Source organism: Notolepis coatsorum, assembly GCF_963971535.1.
Source record: "Notolepis coatsorum genome assembly, chromosome: 17".
NCBI classification, from domain to species: domain Eukaryota; kingdom Metazoa; phylum Chordata; class Actinopteri; order Aulopiformes; family Paralepididae; genus Notolepis; species Notolepis coatsorum.
The window spans coordinates 9,490,623-9,506,504 of record NC_140181.1 but is presented as its reverse complement, the minus strand read 5'-3'; the positions used below and the strand labels follow the sequence as shown (position 1 = coordinate 9,506,504).

Sequence of the window (15,882 nt, the reverse complement as noted above, 5' to 3'; positions counted from 1 at the left end):
CGAGCATCAATGGACCCAGTTGGTCCCAGAAAGCTAAATACACTTCGGGTGGAATACCATCCCAGCCTGGTGCCTTACCCCTCTGCATTTCAACAATCGTCTCCCTCAATTCCACGAGAGTAATCGTTCTCCCCAGTTCCTTGGCCTCTTCCTCAGAAATGTGGGGTATCTCAAGCCCGCCAATGAACGATTCAAATTTAGAGTCATTAAGATTACCCTCTGAGCTATATAACTGTGAGTAAAACTCTTTAAAAGTGTCATTGATCTTTTTCGAATCAGTAGTGACTGCACCCTGGCTCGTCCTGATCGAGGGGATATCCGAGAAATGATCATTTGAGCGTATTTTCATTGCCAATAGATGGCTAGGTCTGGAGCCGTGAAAGTAGTAATTTTGTCTTGTCCTATGTATCAAGAACTCAGACTGTTGTTTAAGTATGGAGTTTATTTCTTTTTTGACTATCTTACGTTGTGTGTTTAGTCGTTCACTATAGTTAGTTTGCAAGGATGTGTATAGGTCCGCATATAATGTTTCCAGTCCTTCTAGCTTTTTTGACCGGGATTTTCACAAATTGGAGGCAAATAGTGTGACATGACCCCTGATAAATCCTTTCAATGCGTTCCACAGGACCCTAGGGTCTTCTACTGTGCCAACGTTGATCTGCAAAAATTCAGCTAGTTTACTCCTGAACTCAGAACAGAAGTCATCGTTCTTTAGCAAGGTCGAATTAAAACGCCATCTGGGAGCTCTTGCGGAGAGCCTGCCAAAGGTTGCCGTAAGGAAAATCCCCTTGTGGTCTGAGAGAGCCAAGGGAACCAATGAGACATCGAAACTATCAAACATATTAGGGGACGCGAATGCATAGTCAATTCGAGAGAAGCTTTTGTGTCTGGCTGACAGGTGAGAGTAATCTTTGAGGGTGGGGTTGGATAAGCGCCAAAGGTCTGTGAGCCCCGTGTCCTGGGCCCACATCCTGAGGGCCTTAGAGGCCCGTTTTTGGTCGCTCGTTTCAGAGGGCCCGGACCTATCCATCTCCGCATCCCAGCACGCATTAAAATCGCCACCCACAATGAGAGCGTATCCATTAAGTTCCAACATATTCTTCGTGATTGTATTATAGAACGCTGAATCAAATGTGTTAGGAGCATACAATGCTATTATAGCCATCTTCCTATGCGAGAATTCAACTTTTGCTATAGTAATCCTTCCCTCCGTGTCCGACCATACATCCAGGACTTTGATATCAAGGTTACGTCTTGTAACTATGACGACTCCTTTCGTCTTATCATCGGCTGAGGATGAGGAGATAACGTGATATTGCCGATTTGCCAGTCTTGACACGTCACCTACCAATAAATGCGTCTCACTAAGGAGAGCAAGGTCAATATTTCTCCTCTTCAATAGCCAAAGGACACTGGCACGCTTGTGTGGGGCGTTAAGCCCTCCTGCGTTCCAAATTAAAATATTCAATTTAGCCATGGTCGAGCTTGTCTAAATGCGTAGAGAACATACCAGTGCAGCCAGGCTGAGTACAGAGGCGCTGATCCAGGCGGGCCCAGACGGTCAATCCCAGGAGTTCAGAGGAGGAACAATTACACACATATAAGACAACAGTACATAAAACACATAAAAATACCACCCCAGCTACAACCCCCCCTCCTTCTACTCTAAACCCTAACCCACCCGTCCTATTATAAGCCCTCCTATACCCACTCTCCAGTCCCCACCCTATGCCCCATCCACTGAGGATGGTCATCTTCCTATCACTTCCCACTAGAGACATGGATCCAATAAGACGCTCCCCACTCCAACCCCCCTCTAGATAAACCCCTGAGTAAACCCCCACTAGTCCAATAAACACAAATAATAATAAAAATAAAATTCAATAAAGATATCGGTCGAAAACCACCTGAGCCTTGGCCCCAACATGAGACAACCATAATGGTAAAAATAGCCATTATTAAATAATAACTCCACATCAACCTGCAACCATCTATTTCCGAATCTGCGCTTCAACGTCGCAATGTTATAGCCCAAATGGGTACAGGAAAATTCAAAACAAAATTAAATTAAAGCATCCCAGCCGTTAGTCTAAGGTAGGATCGGGTTCCAGGTAAATTGTGCAAACAAATGCCATTTAACAACGACAATAAGAAGGGGAAAAAGGGGTTATGGTCAAAGTGCACATCTGTAACAGTCCCTCTGATCAGACACAATTAAACACATTCATTAACCCGGGGATGATAATAGGCAATATCTGACAAAACCTGTTATCATATCTTGTTAATATACATATTCAACCGATCTTCTCCTACCGGAGCCCAAAGCTCAAAACAGCATGGATATAAAAATAACAGCATACAAGAATTTAGTTAAGGACCCGACCACCGTTGGATTGTGCGAGCCGATCACACTTATACAGCAACAACAACCAAAGTGCGTCACTATTAACGGGTCTCAAACTACTCCACGCAGGTGATAGACGCAGCCCGCTAGCTAGCCCGAGGCTAGCGCGTGAGCTAGTGATGAATCCGGATAGCACGTTAGAGTTTGTTATGTACATTGTTCAGCTAGCTCGCTAGCTTCCAAAGAGGCGATACACAAGTACGATCATGAGGTCAGCATTAGCAAGTAACAGAAGTCATTGGGAAGTCCCGCTAGTTGGATGGGCAGTGGACAGTTAGAGTGTCTGGGCATGACAGCAAGTATTTGTGAATAGTCGGCCTAATCAATGTATATAGGCCCACACCGCCAAGTCACTCACCCGACATAGATATCAAGCAACATTCTCGGGTATCCCCGCGAGATATTCCTTCGCTTTAGCCAACGACCAAAATGAACGCAGACCATCGACCTTCTCCAACACAGATAATTTCGCGGGAGCGAATAGCGTGGGCCTCAGGCCTAGTTTCCATAGCCTAGACAGGACCACCTTGTATTCGCCTCTCTGTGCTTGAACCTCCGGCGTAAAGTCTTCGAAAATGGCCACTTTGTGATCGCCAAGCCTCAGATTACCCCTTCTGGTACGAGCCGACCGCATGATGAGTTCTCTCTGCTGAAGCCTGTTCAGCTTGACTATGATGGGCCTCGGCTCTTTGTTCACGCCGGGAGAAAACCTGCCCGCCCTGTAGGCCGACTCACAGACAGGAGGCGAAGGGAGGACGTCAGTTCCTAGTATTTTCTGCAGCAGTTCGGGCATGGTCTCAGAGAGACGGCCTTCACCGCTGGTCTCCGGTACTCCAACAATCCTGACATTGTGGCGTCTATCCCGGGACTGCATCTCCTCCATTGCCGACTGTAGTTTGTTGACTTCAGCCTGCCTAGCCAGCAGGGCGGACTCGAGACCCACCATCTTCTCGCCCTGTAATGATACCTCCGTCGTTAGCATGGCTAGTTCGTTAGCATTAGCCGAGGAGACAGCGTGCATCGACTCCATCTTGTCTATCAGCGGGACTACCGCCAGCCGTATTTCTTCTGATATCTCACGATGGAGGTTGACACAAAAATCCGCCAACACTTTCTTCTGTGCTTCAGCGAAGCGTGTCTCAGAGTCTGAGTGTAGCTTGGTCATGACCAAGAGCACAGCTTCGCTTATCTCCCCGACACCGGGCGACGATGCGGCCAGGCCCGGTGGTGGTGGTTTGCTGGTTGGGGCGCTCATGGCTCTAGTTTCCACCCCCGTCATCGCAGAAAGTCGAAAAAAGTCGACGACAGTATACTAAACACGACGACCTAGCAAACAGATAAAAAACAAATAAAAATAAAATAAAGACTAATGGGGAGAAACGTATATTCAGCACGGTAGAAGGGAGCTCATGTGAAACACGTCTACTCCATGATCGCTCAGCTCCGCCCCCCCCTACGGTGCGGTGAAACTTTACGAGTTCGAATACCGCTGTTGCCATAGGCAAGCCGCTCGTTTTGATACCTTTCACGTGTATGGGGCGCGAACGCTCTGGCACGAGTGGTGTTTGCAAAATCAGTGGAATAAAGAAAGAATAAAAAGACGTACAATAACTACAGTGTGGGTGGCAACAAATTCGGTGGATCTCGCACTCTAAATTGCAATGCATTTCCGAAATTTTACCGTTTAAAGTCGATTCGTAGCCAGACGGTGCGGTGAAACTTTACGAGTTCGAATACCGCTGTTGCCATAGGCAAGCCGCTCGTTTTGATACCTTTCACGTGTATGGGGCGCGAACGCTCTGGCACGAGTGGTGTTTGCAAAATCGGTGGAATAAAGAAAGAATAAAAAGACGTACAATAACTACAGTGTGGGTGGCAACCTGGCTTCGCCAGGTCACCCACACTAATAATAATAATAATAATAATAATAATAATAATAATAATAATAATAATAATAATAATAATAATAATAATAATAATAATAATAATAATAATAACTGTATTTGTATAGCACAGAAGTTGCAGTTCAAAGTGCTTCACAGCAGTAAAAAATACAGGCATAAGCGAGCATAAAAAAGATAGAGAGGTAGCAAGGTAAGGTAAAAGTGGATATTTTTTTTGAAGATTTAGAGATGCAGCAAGGACCCAAATGAGGTTGAAGAACAATGGGGGGGTACACTTCCCAGGAAGTTTTTTGACTGAGAAAAATTGTGCAGAAGCTCAGACAATTGAATAATGTAATATTACCATGATAATGGAGCCTCTGATGTGTGGAGCCTGGCTGGACATTCAGGAAGGGAGTAGACCTGGGCTTGGACAGTGACGGGACAATGACACTGAAAGATGTTGTGGATGTAGCCGGGTCAGAGGAAGTGGCTTCTTTATTGGGGCTGAGGACAGCCTGTCACAACAGGGTCTGTCTGGACGATTGGACTGAAGCGCGGAGCATCGGGGAACAATACCTGTTGCAGGATTATTTCTGTGGAACGGAAGGTCCTGATGAAGGGGATCTATTTCATGCGCTGAATATAAAAACGGACACAAATGGACTGACGGGACCCTTCTTGGGTTGCTCATATGTTGTTCTTGATGAAATATTATGTGTTGAATGGACGCATGGATACTTTTTTTGTTTGGGTGGAGCTTCAATGTTTTTTTTGTTGTGTTGCAGAAGGACAGGTGTATTTAAAAAAATTATTGTGAGATCTCAGGTGGTTTTAAGTGTGATGGGGACACATGTTGCCCGATATAATGTGTAGTTAGTTATTTAATTGTATTGACACACGCATTGTAATGAGAATTATGTAAATAAATGTTTTTCTAAAATCAAATCTCTCTCTCTCTCTCTCTCTCTCTCTCTCTCTCTCTCTCTCTCTCTCTCTCTCTCTCTCTCTCTCTCTCTCTCTCTCTCTCTCTCTCTCTCTCTCTCTCACACACTCCACCTGCTAATCTGATCCAGGGGCCTGTCATCAATCAAGAGACCAATTGGAAACCAGCCAGTCATCCCAGCCATCAATCATATCACCAGTTGACCAATCGGAAGCCCTCCCCTTGTTTTAAAACCCATGTGGCACTTCCTGTTTCTCCTCTTCTTTTTGTCTCCGTTGCTGTTGGCTAAATGTAGGTATGTGACTTAGTTAGCCAACTTGGTAAAAGTGTCTGTGTGTGTTCTGTGTTGGGAATTGGAGCAGGTAAGGGGCCCAATACATTTGGTGCTACACGTAGGGATAGTATTGTCTAGGTCAGAAGTGATGCCACTCATTGTATGTTTTGGACATATGTTTGGTTAGGTAGTGAGGACTCAAGTAGTTTTTATTTGACCTTTTGTGTTTGTGTAGAGTTAGTTTTGTTTTGTTTGCCTCGGTTCATTCCTTTTGGCATCATTCAAGCTCCTTTTTCATACCCCCCCCCCTCCCCTTTCCCCTTGGGTTGTGTCTCAAATCCACCATTGTCATTGTATATTAGTCTGTGTTTTTGTTTGTATATATAAAGGCACAATATTATTTTCCTTCACTTAAACTTGTGGGCATTTTATTTTTCCTGTAAAATCATCCTTTTATTATTCACCCCTTCCCCTTGACATATGGGGTTGTAACATAAAATGGCGGCTCGTTCTTTTTGCTTTTGAGTTTGTCAACTCTTAATTGTGTTCTCTGAATAGTGATCATCTCCACTCAAGAAAGATGTACGCAGCTGTCACCACCTTCATCTTCTTGTGTATGGGTGCCACCACCCTTGCAGACCACGACCAGCCTTGCCGTAAGGATGTTTGGTTTCAACTGTAATTTGTAATGCTTAGTTTGCTATATCTTGTATGTATACCAATGTTTATTTAACCTTAGCTACTTACAGCTATTTCAGTAACAGTAATGTATATCTTTTCTTTTAGATTCACCCAGTATGACCGGAATGTTGTGTGTGGTGAGTTTCCCTATTTGGAATTTCAAACCAGATATCAGTCTTGATCTTAAACTTTTTGTTTGTAATTCTTTTATCAAATTCCCTCTTTGTTTCAATGAATCAGTTCAACTTGAGGACTGGGAAACATGCAGGTGGTAATTATACGTACGATAATGTGGCCAAGAAGCTCCGGCTCAAATATACTGAGCCCTACAACGTCAACTTTACACTGAGTTTGGATGTGCTGATGTTTTTCAAAGAGGTAACACTTAAATATATATAAATACGCTTATGTATAAAACTGTGTATATCCACATATCTCTGTACATACCTGTATATAATCATTTTTACATATCTGTACAACTTACCTACTCTTACTAGTTACGCTGCTGGCCAGTAGCCTATGACTTACTGCCGTAGTGTCTTTATACAGTACCTGTATCACTGTACATATTAATGCTACAACTCTGTACATCTGATTAGCACTATTACTCAGTAGTATGAATTTATAAATATTATACCCAGTTTAATCACCTGTATATTACTCTGCGCTTTACTTTTACATTCGCACTCTAGTTGGACTCTTTTTGTTGTACTTTACTTGTGCTGTGTGATCGAATTATTATATTTGTGTTGCTCAGAGATTCTGTCCTCTTATCCCCGGCAGGGGGTTTTCTATGTGATCGACGGCAGTAACCAGACCTGTGCGAAGAAATCTCTGCAGTCAGACCTGCATCCTCTGGAGATTCCCTCCGACGCCAATATGTCTGTCGAAATTAATTTAGGGAGTCCAACCATTGCAGAGGACGGGCTTAAACTCTCCATATGGACGGGGGCCGTTCCAGAGGCAAACGGTAAGACGAGGCACATTGTTTCATTCAGGTGAAACGCCACAGGAGTCACGTTTTAAGGTGAGTAACATTCATCAAAGGGCACTACTTTGAATATTGTGTTTTATTCATAGTTAAAGTGATGTATAACGTTGATCCTCTAAATTGTTTTGAGTTTTTAATATACTGTGTCGGTATGTTAACTGCTTTTTAAAAACAAATTAAGCAATACAATTAATCGACTATGATTCTTTGTCTGGAGGTTTCAGATGCCAACAGACAAATTGATGGATTTCTGAGCTTCTCAGACAAGTGATGGGAGACTTGACAATAAATCAGTGAAACAGATCAGTGATGATAAATAATGTGTGTTTTTGTTTCTTTGTGGTGTTGTTTCAGCTACTTATTCCATGTCTGTAAGCGTGGGATGCTTGCCTCTCAGCACACTCTACATCTATGAAGGAAATGCACTCTCTATCAGGTTAGTTTTTTTTATTATTATCACCAGGAATATTATTGGAACTTGGTTCCAGGATCTGCTGTGCTGCTGTAATACATTCAGTCCAGGAGAAACGGGTTGTATCGTCTGCCCCAATGGTAACGATATCATGCGTCTCTCACACAGCAACTTGAACACAGAGACTGGTATTAAGGACCCCGGTCTCCTCACCCTGCCACCTTTCTGCGAGGGCGTAGCTTTGGAGGATACGCCTGAAGGGACGGTGAACAGTTTCTACAACCTCTTCACCTAGAGGGAACCTCGCCAGCAGAAGAGCCAAACCTTATGGGAGCGGTCGACCAAACCCCATTTATAGACATGTCCCTCCTTCTTAAATCTTGAGTGTTTTGCATAATACCTTCGGAGCATCATATACATGCACTACCCTGTGAAGAGATGGAATGTGAATGAATAAATTGGCACTGCTTCAAAACCTGTAAATTATGAATCGAATGAGTCTTTCTTTTGTTACTCGTCAATCAACCAAGAAGTCTTCCTGTTTTTTGTATTTTCTTTGAAATTAAGACGAGATATTCCTTTATTGATCCCCTTGGGGAAATTCTGAGTCATTGCAGCCTGGAGGAGGGGGATACAGGTATGGGATAGAAAAGACATAAATATAGGCAATACAATTGAGGGTCTGCCTCAGTGGCGTCGTTAGCCCTGGGCTTCCGGGGCTTTAGCCCCGGATGTTTTTCTCCTAGCCCCGGATCTAAAAAAAAAAAAAATTGTTTACATTTTCCCTCTTTTTTTTATGTCAGCATCCCCATTGTCTGTGCTGAATGTTTGTTAGTGTTTGGTATTTTTTGTTGGTTTTTAGTACATTTAAACATTTTTAGTAAGTAGTTTTCATTTGATCCTATAATTCTTTCATTCACCGATTTGTGGACTTTTTTTTTAGTGTCCTGAAAGGCGCCTTATAAATCAAATGCATTATTATTATTATCATCCAGGAGGGAAAAGACACTTTGGATAGTAGGGACTGCATCTCTGCCTGTCCTGACCAGGAAACACTTTGCAACTGTGATCTCCTCTGGCAATAGTTGGATATTGTAATGTGTGGCGAGGGGTTGCAGCAATTCCACTGAGAGAAACTGGTCTGAGGCTGGATAACATGCCTGTATGCCTCTCATAAGTTGTTATCCAACTCATGAGAACCTGCTCTCAAGCTCTTGCAGCATTCTGTCGACGACTGGATAGAACAGTCTCTGTCTCAGCTGATCTCCTGAGCTGAGGTCTGAGCTTGTGCCACAAGATCACTCAACTACATACTCGTCCATCCTTTTCTGCTTCCTCCTTTGGCTGGTAGTATGTTCCTCAATCCAAAGGCCATTACATATGGCCTTTGTCCTGTCATACATGTCCACTGCCATCTCTGAGGTGCGATAACCTTTGAGTGTGTCCTGCACTGTGCTTTTAAATAGTACAGATATTGAAGATGTGCACTTTAACGCAGCAGCACCTGGAGCCATCCATACCAATGTCCAGTGTCCTATAATAAGCTTTAATCGAACCTCGGATAGTCCGGTTGGTTTGGGGTGGTGTGAAAGCTCATTCACTCTTGCAAGTGAACCCTGCTGCGGTTCATTTGAGATGTGAATGCAAAGCGGACCAAAGGCAGGAAAAGACCCAAAAATATCTTTTTTTTATGAGAAGACTGAAACATATGTATATAATGAAACACACAATAGTTTTTTTTTCGATTGCCTAAGCATGATTTTGAAAACGGGGCCCGGTGTTTCAAAACACACAATTAGCACAACCACACACACAATTATCAGAACACCTCAGATCCTTTGCTAAATTAAACACTTGTCAAAACCATACACTAATTTTGTTACCATATGAAACACACGTTACATAATGACTTAATTCTGTTTGAACCAGTTACACACACTGCTGTGCTTGACCTAAAACACATTTAGCAATTCTACTTCTCAGTGATTAGAGTACTGTACGTGAAGTACGCAGAGAATGTATTGTATATTTTCACATTCTGTGTACAGTACTTCACTCTCCTTCCATTTTGGTTGAAGACAGGTGAACTCACCTGCTGCATTTTTATAGTGCTTAAACCTGATTGTGTATCTACAATTAAGCAATGGTGTGTTTGCGCATCTGATGGCTGTGTTTAACCAATTGGCTCATATGTGGTAATTTGACATTCTGTGTCTAATGTAATGCAAGTGTGTTTAGTGTTTTGCAAATCACTGTGTGTATTGTTTTGCAAAAAGTGAGGCTGACATTGTAGGGGTGCAAATCTGGGCCTATATTTTGCTCCTTGAGTGTAAGGTTTTGATAATTGTGTAATACTTTTGATTTGAGTGTTTATGCAATTGAAGAAAACTGTAAAGACTAGAGATGAACTGTTTATTTATTTTGTACATAGGCTGTGCATATGTTTGTTTGTTTGTTTATTTGCTTATGTGTATGATTCTTAACTGTGTTTTTATTTTGTTATTGGTGTATATGTGTATGTACAGTATATGTATATATATTATATATATGTATATTTGTACTCCTGTTGGGGCTTCTTGGACCAGATCAATGTTTTATCTGGCTAAATAAATAAGAAACTGATGATTTGGTCCTGTTAACTTTGAATTTTCTATGGGGACTGCCCAGATCCCTCTCATGGACCTGGACCTCACTTTGAGAACCTCTAATGATTCTAGTTATTCAGTATTCATCTCTAATTACTCTAAAATTGCGTATTTCTGTGCTAAAAAAAAGAAAAGAAAAAAAAAAGGGGGGGGGGGTGACCCCCCCCCCCCTCCACCCCCCTGGGCTGAAGCCCCCAATGTTTTCTAACCCTAAAAACGCCCCTGGTCTGCCTTATCGGTTATAATATGTTACAATAAAGGGTAAACGGTATACACAATGTGCTTATTCCCTAAAGTCACTATCTTCAAAGACTCAGCCACATTTTTACTGTCTGTCTTTAACTAGTTTTGTGTTTACACTTGTTTTAGCGGATCTCAGCGTAATTTTATAGTTGTTGATGAAGATGTTTTGTCATTTGTATTCACCAGTGAGGAAAAAAAACTACCAATAAAACCACCCAAGCAGATTATAGCGTATATACAGGGGTGTAAAAAGTACCCACAAATTATACTTAAGTGAAAAAATCTCACTCAAGTAAAAGTCAAGAGTATGTGGCTAAAAAAAAGTCAAGTTTCTACTTTTAAATGTACTAAAGTAAAATAACGTTAACGTTAGTTCGGCCAGTGAAACAAATATAATAATTAAAATGGTTGGACCTGTGAGATTTGTACTTTGTAGGTCTGCATTTAAATGTAAGGAGTAAAGTGGTTTTTTTTCTCTGAAATGTAATTGAGTAAAAGTATACAAACCTAATAATACTAGAGTAAAGTACAAATCCCCCAAAACAGTACTAAGTATTGTAACTAAGTACAATTACTCAAGTACTTTACACCCCTGCGTATATTATAAAAAATACGTCAAGATTCAAGAGGTTTTTGTCACATACACAAGACATGTAGTGAAATGAAGGTGGCCATGCCCGCCTTGATTGTGCAACGTGACATACACTGTCTTGTGTGTGACTAAAACCTCTTGAATCTTGACGTATTTTTTATAAATATATATACGCTTGGTAGTTAATGTTGTTTTATATAAAACAAGGTAAGTTAAGTCTGAAAATGGCGGAGTTTGTTATTGATATCGCTAAGCTGACCAGTCAGACAAATAGCCTATTTTTATGGTAGATGGAGCGATCAGTCAAGACAGGCATGTCCCGAGTCAAGTCACAAGTCAAGACTGACGAGTCCTAACCTTAAGTTTCGAGTCCTAAACAAGTCATAATGCGCGCTTCACCAAATGTAGTTTAACAGAGTAATAATATATTACTTACACAATGTAATGCATGAATGGTTTTTAAAATGTGCATTACTTTCCAAATAAACTTCCAATAATTCCATGGAAATACATGGGTAGCCATAAGAAAGGCACATCAATATGACAACGAAAACAAAACTGCTGTCATAGGCTAATTACAATAATTTAGTCAAAGGTCTGTTAAAAAAAGTGCGACTGAACTTAATACAAAAAACAAGTAGTGCAAACAAAGAAGCAGCATTTTATCTTATTTTCCAAATAAAATGTATTTTCATTCAAAAGGTATCAATGAAACCCCTCCCCCCATACCACACTAACCAATTCCTATTTTCTCTATCTGTCCAGTGTGCAATCCATTTCTTTGTTTATTTCTTTGCTATATTGCTTGTTGTATGTATATTTATATTGTAATAACATATATTGTATGTCGGAAATGTTTAATCCTGAATTCCTTTCCAGCCCCCCTTCCTCCCTTCAAGAGGCGTTGTCTCTTGCCATCGTTGTAAATAAGAATTTGTTCTTAATTGATTTGCCTGGTTAAATAAAGGTAAAAAAAAATTGATGATTTGTTCACATTCAGTTCTTTGGTTTTGGATGTGTGTGCCTCCATAATATAATAATAATAATAATAATAATAACTAGACAATTCCGCGCGGGGGAAATTGTGAAAGTGTGGGTGACGCCTGTGCACCGCCGGCCAACGGGGGAGAGGGTCTCTCGCGAGTCTCTATGACAAACGGTTCAAAGGATACAAAAAGGGGGCGTGGCCTAATGATTGGGGGAGTGGTCAACATAGACCAATGAAAGAGGATATCCCTACTGAGTGCAATGACACAACCCGCAAGTCGCATAGCACTATTACACTATTACACACTATTACACTATTACATTACACTATTACACACTATTACACTATTACACACTATTACACTATTACACACTATTACACTATTACACACTATTACACACTATTACACACCATTACACACTATTACACACTATTACACTATTACACACTATTACACTATTACACACCATTGCACACTATTACACACTATTACACTATTACACACTATTACACACTGCTCTGTCGAAGCTTTTAAATCCCTGCTTAAGACTCATCTTTTCTCTCTCTCCTTCAACCTACCTTGATCTCACCTGGTCGGGGACTGACCTTTAGATTAATCTGTGTAGTTTAGTTATGGTACAGGGTACTACATGGTACCACTGGGTAGTTTACTATAGGGTAGTTTAGTTAGGGTACAGGGTACTACATGGTACCACATAGCTCTACATGGCACTACATGGAACTACATGGCACTACGGGGTACTACATGGTACCACAAGGCACCACAGGGTACTACATGGCACTACAGGGTAGTACAGGATACTACGGGGTACTACATGGCACTATGGGGTACTATAGGATACTACATGGCACTACGGGGTACTACATGGCACTACAGGGTACTGCATGTCTGCTCCTTTGCAGCACCACAAACATGGGAACTCTCTAACTCTTCCCCCCCCCCCCCCCCCCCCCCCCCCCCCCCCCCTCCCTCCCCATTCTCTCTGAGTACCCGTCTCCTGGCGCTGACTAAGGTGATGGATGCCTCGGGGTCTTGGCCAAGCTTGTAGTGACTGCTCTACATGCACCTCCGAGGCCTTGGATCAGTTATTCACCGCCGTCTGTCTGTGGTCCTGTCAACTGATTAACAGACTGTTAACAGATTAACAGTCAACGCGGTTTCATTGCTGGGTTAAGTACTTCTATTCTATTCACATAATACGCTTACTTCATATATCTACTCCATTCACATATATGCCTACCACTTGTATCTATTGCTATGTCCGCCTACTACAATCTCATGAGCTGTCTAACGCCTGTCCCGTCTCCCTGTCTTCCTATGACTTGCTGTCCTGGAGTGTTGACCGGAGTGTTGGACGTCCTGTGACGAAGGCCGGGAGATTGCGACCCCCTCTGCGTGCCCCCCTGTCTCCGGAGGTCTCGTAGTGGTGACCGGAGTGCCGGATGTCCCGCGATGATGTCGGGGAGTTCGCGACCCTCTCTGCGCCACCCTCCTATCTCCCTGTCTCCGGCTGTCCCTGAGCAACGACCGGAGTGTTGAATGTCCCGTGACTAAGACGGGGAGGACGTGACCCTCTTTGCGCCGCCCCTGTGCCTCAAATAGATCCGCTATCAACTCTATCTTTAATCTTTCAAAATGTTCAGTTGCTATCGCTATTAGCTCTATCTTTAATTTTTCAAAATTTACAGTTGCTATTGCATGCACTCATCTGTGTTTCACCACACACATGAGTGCATGCTTACCAACTGTCCGTCTGCAACACTACTATCACCAACATCTAAGAAGGGAGATCCCCCCTTGAATGGCCCTTCTAAGGTTTCTCTCCTCCACACTGCCTGTGGAGCTTGTTTCCCTATTGTTAGGTTTTAGTGAGTTTTTCCTTACCTTCGCGTGGGGTATGTCTGGGAGTGCTTGCATTCTCATTTATTTGCATTCATCTAAAAAAAATTTGGACCTTATGGTGTTCTTGTTCTGTTCTTGACTTATTGTTATGTTGTCTTCTTGACTTGTTTAAAGAAGACCTGTACGGCCCATGGGGACATTAACGTGTGTTGTCGGGCCCTATAAATAAATTTGATTTGATTTGATTTGATTACACTATTACACACTATTACACACTATTACACTATTACACACTATTACACACTATTACACACTATTACACACTATTACACTATTACACTATTACACACTATTACACTATTACACACTATTACACTATTACACACTATTACACACTATTACACTATTACACACTATTACACACTATTACACTATTACACTATTACACACTATTACACTATTACACACTATTACACTATTACACTATTACACACTATTACACACTATTACACACTATTACACTATTACACTATTACACACTATTACACTATTACACACTATTACACTATTACACACTATTACACTATTACACACTATTACACTATTACACTATTACACACTATTACACTATTACACTTACACTATTACACACTATTACACTATTACACTATTACACACTATTACACTATTACACACTATTACACACTATTACACTATTACACACTATTGCACTATTACACTATTACACACTATTACACTATTACACTATTACACACTATTACACACTATTACACACTATTACACACTATTACACTATTACACACTATTACACACTATTACACTATTACACTATTACACACTATTACACTATTCCACACTATTACACTATTACACTATTACACACTATTACACTATTACACACTATTACACTAATACACACTAATACACACTAATACACTATTACACTATTACCCTATTACACTATTACACACTATTACACTATTACACACTATTACACTATTACACACTATTACACTATTACACACTAATACACTATTACACTATTACACTATTACACACTATTACACTATTACACTATTACACACTATTACACTATTACACACTATTACACTATTACACACTATTACACTATTACACACTATTACACTATTACACTATTACACACTATTACACTATTACACACTATTACAAACACTATTACACACTAGACAAACATCAGTCTGTGTACACAAACACTGATGTGTCCATCAGTGGACCAATTGCATGCTTTCGCAGAGGACAGGAAGCATTCAGTCGACTCCTAAATTTTAATTCATGGTTAGGGGCTGCATGTCTCGTACACGACCTGAAATTCATTGACAACTTCAATGTTTTCTGGAATAACCCAGAACGTTTTCAAAGAAATGGCTTCTTCCCAAATCGCTTAGGTTCAAAGCTCCTATCAGCAAACATGCGTCATGCCTTGATGGCCTCCAAGAATATTAAGCTCACACCAGCACGAGAGATAATCATGAAGGACACAATCTCACCACGGATTACAGCAGCACAAGACGTCCCGTCCCCCCCGTCCCCCCCCATATCACACAAGGCCATCTCGTCTGATCAAATGTCCCCGAAAGCACAGAACAGTCAGTACGGTACAGAATAGCACAATTGCCATGCCATCTCTCAAAACATACAAGTAATCCTAACCAGCCAATGGCATGGTGAAAAATATACACCATCAATGCGTTTACCTGCTATTAACCTCAGGGCCATCACGGTCAAGCCAAAGCAGACCTCCTCTAAAGAAGTCCAACAAATAAAATTAGCTCTCCTAAATGTCAGATCACTGAATAATAAAACTTTCTTAGTAAATGATCTGATTAAAGAAAATAACTTAGATTGCATCTGCCTAGTAGAGACATGGCTAAATAATGACACAGCTACATCAATAAT

At 41.4% G+C, this 15,882-nt stretch overlaps 1 protein-coding gene across 1 annotated transcript; it reads left to right on the top strand.

Annotated features, from left to right (window-relative positions):
• Positions 1–5,371: 5,371 nt before the first annotated feature.
• Positions 5,372–7,886, top strand: LOC311243458 (ependymin-1-like; the record flags this gene model as incomplete). Its single annotated transcript, XM_084332691.1, has 7 exons — positions 5,372–5,528; positions 6,066–6,163; positions 6,294–6,325; positions 6,429–6,566; positions 6,972–7,158; positions 7,534–7,615; positions 7,760–7,886. The coding sequence occupies exons 1-7, from the start codon at positions 5,470–5,472 to the stop codon at positions 7,884–7,886; spliced, it is 723 nt and encodes a 240-aa protein (XP_084188817.1). The 5' UTR covers positions 5,372–5,469.
• Between the last annotated feature and the right edge of the window lie 7,996 nt (positions 7,887–15,882).